We start from the raw sequence: 6,333 nt of genomic DNA on the forward strand, positions 1-6,333 counted from the left end.
TATGCTACCAGAGCATACACAAGTAAAATCTTACTGAAGATAATTCAAAAACAGTTGCAACAATATATTGACAGAGAACTTGCAGAAATGCAAGCTGGATTCAGAAGATGTGGAACAAGGGATATCGTTGCTAATGTCAGATGGATCTTGGATGAAAGCAAAGAATAGCAGAACGATGTTTACCTGTGTTTTATTGAGTATGCAAACACATTTGACTGTGTGGATCATAATAAATTATGGATACCACTGCAAAGAATGGGAATTCAAGAATTCTTAATAGTGCTCATGGGGAGCCTGTACATAGACCAAGAGGCTGTTGTTCGAACAGAACAGGGGATATCACATGGTTTAAAATCAGAAAGGGTGTGCATCAGGGTTCTATCTTTTCATCATACTTATTCAATCTATATGCTGAGCAAATAATCTGAGAAGCTGTACTATATGAAGAACTCGGCATCAAGTTTGAAGGAAGACTCATTAACAACCTGCAATATGCAGACAACACAACCTTGTTTGCTCAAAGTGAAGATGACTTTAAGCACTTACTGGTCAGGATCAAAATCTCCAGCCTTCAATACAGATCATACCTCAACATAAAGAAAACAAAAATCCTCACATCTTGACCAGTAAGTAACATCATGACAAATGAAGAAAATATTGAAATTGTCAGGGATTTCACTTTACTTGGGTCCACTAACAACACCCATGGAAGCAGTAGTCAAGAAATCTGATGCTGTACTGCACTAGGCAAATCTGCTGCTAAAAATCTTTTGAAAGTGTAAGAAGCAAAGATGTCACTTTGAAGACTAAGGTGAACCTAACCCAAGCCATGGTATTTTCAATCACCTACATGCATGGGAAAGCTGGACAATGAATAAGGAAAACCAAAGAAGAGTTGATGCCTTTGAATTATGGTGTTGGCAAAAAATACTGAAAACACCATGAACTGCCAGAAAAATGAACAAATCTGTCCTGGAAGAAGTACAGCCAGAATGCTCCTTGGAGATGAGAATTGCCCAACTTGGTCTCAACTACTTCGGTCATGATGTCAGAAGGAACCATCCCTTAGAGAAAGAAATCATTCTTGGTAAAATGGAAGGTCAGCAAAAAAGAGGAAGACCCTCAACAAGATAGACTGACACAGTGGCTACAATGATGGGCTCAAGTGTAGACTGTGAGAATGGAGCAGGACCAGGGAGTGCTGTGTTCTGTTGCTAGGAATTGGAGCCCGTTAGCTGGCACCTAACAATAACATACCTCAGATGTTTTATTTCAGAAAACAGTGCTAACTCCTGTGAACAGTTAATATGAGGATTAAATTATTCACATACAGAAACCTAGAACATAGTAAGAACTCAAATATAACGTTAGGCATTTTAGTCGATACCGCATTTAATCTCTACAATTCTATGGTTGTTGTTGTTGTTCTGTGCCATGGAGTCGGACCCGACTCATAGTGACCCCTCCTTGGGTTTCCGAGGCAGTATCACTATGGAAGTAGATTGCTCCATCTTCCTTCCGAGGAGTGGCGTGGGTTTGAACCGCCGGCCTTCTAGTTAGCAGTCAAGTGCCTTAGGCATTATGCTACTAGAGCTCCAATACTATTTATGTATGGCCAAAGCTTTTAGGTCCAAAAGACTATCCCCGAGCTGCACTGCTCTCTGAGAGCCTCTTCTCTTAATAATCACTGCTCTTTCACCTAATCAGACTGTCACAGAATCAAGGGATAGAGTCCTGGTGAACTTTGGCTACTAGTCCAGGGATGTACAACTAGTAAGGGCAGCGTAGGCACCCGAAACCAATAACCAGAATCCTAACGCAGTCAGCGACTGTTACTAAACCAGGCTGCTCCCAACTAGGAACGAAGGGACTGAAAAAACTGACGATGCAGAAAGGTAAACCTGACAACGGGGACAATACGCGGTGGAGTCACTCTCTCTAATCCCCATCTCCCCCGCCCTGGGTGGCCCACCCGCGGACTCACCGAGGGCAGCGGCTGCCAAAGTCGGGTTGTGCGGGCTGAGTAGGCCCACGAGGGCGGCCACCAGCTGGTCCAGAAAAGCTGAGGAGACGGGCTCCAGTTCCTGGTAGAGAAGCGCGCGCCGCTTGCGCCGCAGGTAGAAGTGCTCCTGCAGGAGGCAGTCACAGGCAGCCGCGCGCAGCGAGGCCAGCTCCAGGGCAGGCGCGGGCTCGGGATCCGCCGGCGGCGGCGGCAGACCCGATAGAAACACGGTCTTGGTGAAGCCTTGATACCAGCGATCAGCGTTCAGGGCGAAGGTCTGCGGGTAAACCACGTACTTCATGAACTGCATCTTGGTCAGGATTCGGAGCTTCTGATCTACAGATTCAGCCGCGTGCACCGCCGCCTGCCACCGCTCTATCCTCCGCTGCCGCGCTGCCTTGCTTTTGGCAGTCAAGGAGGCCACAATCGGCGGGTAGACGGCAACAGGGGCCGACGCGACATCTGGGCCAGTCGTTTCCGGAGCCCTAACGACTGCCTCGGCCGCAGTGTGTAGTGACAGTACCCGACTGCGAGGCACGAGCCTCCAGTACCTGGTCGTCGCCATCTTTGCCGGGGCTTCTGGGCCCAGAGGTCAATTTCAGGAATTGTCCCGGCCTTCTTGCCGTAGGGTCCAATTGGGAGGTGTAATCTGAGGCAGGCAGGTTTGCTGAGACATTTTCAATAGGCTTGAGATTCGTGGCGTCATAACGTTTTAGCCAATCAAATCGCTTCTTTACGTGGTTCCTGGTCTGCAACTGGAGCCTAACACCCACTCTTAGGGAAGAAGCTGTGACTGTCAGTTTCGGTAAAGATGTACAGCCCTGGGAGCCCAATGGGGCCGTTCTCTTCTGTTCTATATAGGATTTTGAGTATAAATCAACACGATAGGAGAGTGTTTGGTTTTAGGTGTTTGCAGATGAAGGAACGTGTACTCCGCGAGTGAGTATGGCCGGCCAACAGGAATGAAACTTAACATAGGAGATGCTGGCACCTAGGTTGCTTTAAAGACCCTGGAAACCTTCTTGTCAGGAACAGCAGCTTTCTACAAGGAAACCTGAAGCTCTTGGCTAAATTTACTAGTTTGATCTGCATATCTCACAGCATTCTTTTCTGTGCTCCACAGTTCTCGGAGTAGAAAGTTATTTTTGACAATATTGTGCTAGTATGTCTTTTGATCATACCTGCTGATTTTTGAAATAATGCAAGCATCACTCATAGATAAGCATGTTAGTTGTTGTTGTTATGTGCCGTGGAGTCAAACCCGACTCATAGCGACCCCTCCTTGGGTTTCCAAGGCAGTATCACTATGGAAGTAGGATTGCCCAACCTTCCTTCCGAGGAGTGGCTGGTGGGTTTGAACCGCCAGCCGTCTGGTTAGCAGGCAAGTGTCTTAGCCACTATGCTACCAGAGCACTCTCAATAGTCATAGTATTCTTATTCTTCAGGGAAATACAGTATTGCTTGTATTTCAAAACACTCGGGTCCTACTCGATGGCACACAACAACAACAATAGTTTAATGATACAATTTATGAAAGAAGGAAGCATACTTTTACTTGGGATAAAAAGGAAATAAGGGAAACAAGAAACATTGTGTTTAAATTTTTCTTTATATTATAATCAGTTATTTCAACATGAGTTGATCCTACTAATCTGTGAGCTCCTTTGAGCAGAGACTACTTTATATTTTAATCTAAAGAAACTAATCCACATCTGTGCATACTGGGTTCTTAACAGGTACCCACTGGGGAAAAAATAAATCATATCAATCACTAACAACCTAAGCTGATTTCAATTTACTCAATAATTTCAATGGATTTCAATAATTTATTGATTTACTCTCATAATGAGAGATTGGAATTATGCTAATTTGGATTTATTGCAATAATTCTTAAGGGTATTGAAAACCAAACATTTTGTTGTTAAGAGGAAGTTATGCTCCTTAGAAGTGAGAATGGCCAAACTTCATGTCACATACTCTGTCATATTATCAATAGGCACCAGCCCCTTGAGAAAGATATCATGCTTGGTAAAGTAGAGGGTCAGTGCAAATGGGAAGATCCTCAAGAAGATAGATGGACACAATGGCTGCAACCATGTGTTGAAGCATAGCAAAGATTATGAGGATGGCCCAGGCCCAGGCAGTGTTTCATTCTGTTGGACATGGGGTTACTATGAGTCAGAGCCAACTGAGTGGCCCCTAACAATGCAACAAGTAAGAACTGTCTGGGACAACTTAACTATTAAGTCTACAAACTAGCATTTAGAAATAAAAGTATCTCAGTTGCATTAATAACAATGCTAGTAGTGCAAGAAGAATCTCAAATATCCTTGTGAAATTAACCACAAAAACTATTTCTTATTTTAAAGCCCCAAAACACTAGGTGCCAACTACTTCCCTGTTTCCAAGTATGATGCCAGACTACCCATGCAAGGATTGCAAAGGAGTTTATAAAACTCTTGGGGGGGGGGAGGCAGAGAGAGAGAGGGAGGGAGGGAGGGAGAGGGGGAGAGAGGGAGAGAGGGAGGAAGGGAAAAAGGGAGGGAGAAAGAAAAAGTATTGAGAATCCTCCCTCACCCAAAGTCATCCACAGGGCAGAAGTGGGAGTGTTTTCCCCTTATTTCAAGCCTAGTTAGGAAAAGGAACTTTGAACAGGACCCCTCCAGGAACTTGTCAGAACTGGCATCTGATTCATAGCTTAAAACATGGAGTTGCCAGAGCAGCCTAATGAGTCAGGAGAAGCTTTCAGTAGGGAAAGACAGAGAAAGCTGACCCTAGTCCCTTCCTGTAGCAGACAGGCAGCCTAAGGCAGCCTGAGATGAGAGAGGAGGCAAAAGAGAATATTAAATAAAGTTGACACCCTTCCCCCCACCCCTTCATTTTCTGTTGCCTTCAACTGAACATGTAATTTCTGAACTGAGATGGTTTTTGACTAGAAGTGACTGAAGGAATTTTAATAAAGACCAACTAGACAATATGAATTTGCTGCAAATTTTCTGTAAAATGCAGGACAGAGCTCTTCAAAACAGGTTTGAATAGGCAGTAAGTCTAAAGAATAAAAATTTTAACTTTTTAAAGAACATCTTACACATCCCCAAGCTGGCAGACAAGGCAGAGAGACTGCACAGACCCTCTCCAACAAGGAAAAGGGAAACCAGTTAACACAGACACAGAAGATAATCTTGGACCCCTGAGCCTTGAAGGGAAGGTTACAGAAGTGGGCTAAACCCCAACTAGTAGAAGAATTTGAGTGAAAATACCAAAAAAGGAGACATATGGAGCTGTGGTCTGGCGGTGATCCTGAGAGATCCTGACGACACAGACAGCTTGGAGATTCCCAAGTGGTGGTAGGACCTAAGAATTAACCTAACAATCAGCCCTGCTAGCCAGGGACTGCACGGAGGACTGTGCACAGTGGCTGGGGAACAAACGGAGAAGGTGAAGAGAAAGGTGGGCTGAACTGTGGACTTTTGCTGGTCCGGAGAGTGCTGCCATTTTGAAGGTTTAAAAAGTGGCTTGACTCTTTTGGATATTTAAAGAAACAATGCTCTCACAGATTCCTGGGGCTTAAGAACTCGTTCTCTTTTCCAGCAACCCCAAGGACACTCGGGGCCTGCAAGACTGAAAAGGTACAACATTCCTCTTGATACTCTTATACCCCACACCTGCTTTGTGAACAGAGGTGTGGCCATCCCCCACTCCCACCTACCTTCTGGGCCCATAGGAACTCCATCACAGTCTGTGTGCTTGGACAGAGCCTGGGTACCCTGCCCTGTCCTCCAATGATTTCTTTTTTCTCTTTTTTTATTTTAATTTTAATTTTTTTATTTTTTGCTTTCTTTTTTCTGGTGATTAGTTTGCTTGTATTTGTCTGTTTTTAAACAAGTAATATTATTAATAGTTTTATCCTTTTTATTATTATTCTTAATAATGGGTGACATCGTAAGAGAACCAACTGAAATAAAAAGAATAATATCAGGATACTATAAAGAACTGTACTTCAAGAAATTTGAAAATCTGGAGGAAATGGGCAGTTTTCTAGAAACACACCACTTATCTAAACTAACACAGATTAATGTAGAAAAGTTGAACAGGCCCATCACAAGAAGAAATTGAATAGGTCATCCAAAAATTACCAACTAAAAAAACTCCTGGTGTAGATGGTTTCATGGGAGAATTCTACAAAACATTCAGAGAAGAACTGATACCAATCCTACTCAAACTATTCCAAAACGTAGAAAAGGATGGAATCCTCCCTAACTCATTTTATGAAGCAAGCATAACCTTGATACAAAAACCAGGCAAAGACATCACTCAAAAGGAAAACTATA

At 43.7% G+C, this 6,333-nt stretch overlaps 1 protein-coding gene across 1 annotated transcript in view; it reads right to left on the reverse strand.

The window, feature by feature from the left end:
* MRPS30 (mitochondrial ribosomal protein S30) overlaps positions 1-2,567 on the reverse strand; it is a 13,595-nt gene extending 11,028 nt beyond the window's left edge. The window contains exon 1 of the mRNA XM_007957823.1: positions 1,985-2,567. Coding sequence (XP_007956014.1) covers positions 1,985-2,567 — 583 coding nt within the window. The remainder of the gene's footprint in view (positions 1-1,984) is intronic.
* Between the last annotated feature and the right edge of the window lie 3,766 nt (positions 2,568-6,333).

This window comes from Orycteropus afer, unplaced genomic scaffold, assembly GCF_000298275.1.
Source record: "Orycteropus afer afer isolate SDZICR_OR568_19922 unplaced genomic scaffold, OryAfe1.0 scaffold00802, whole genome shotgun sequence".
Lineage (NCBI taxonomy): Eukaryota > Metazoa > Chordata > Mammalia > Tubulidentata > Orycteropodidae > Orycteropus > Orycteropus afer.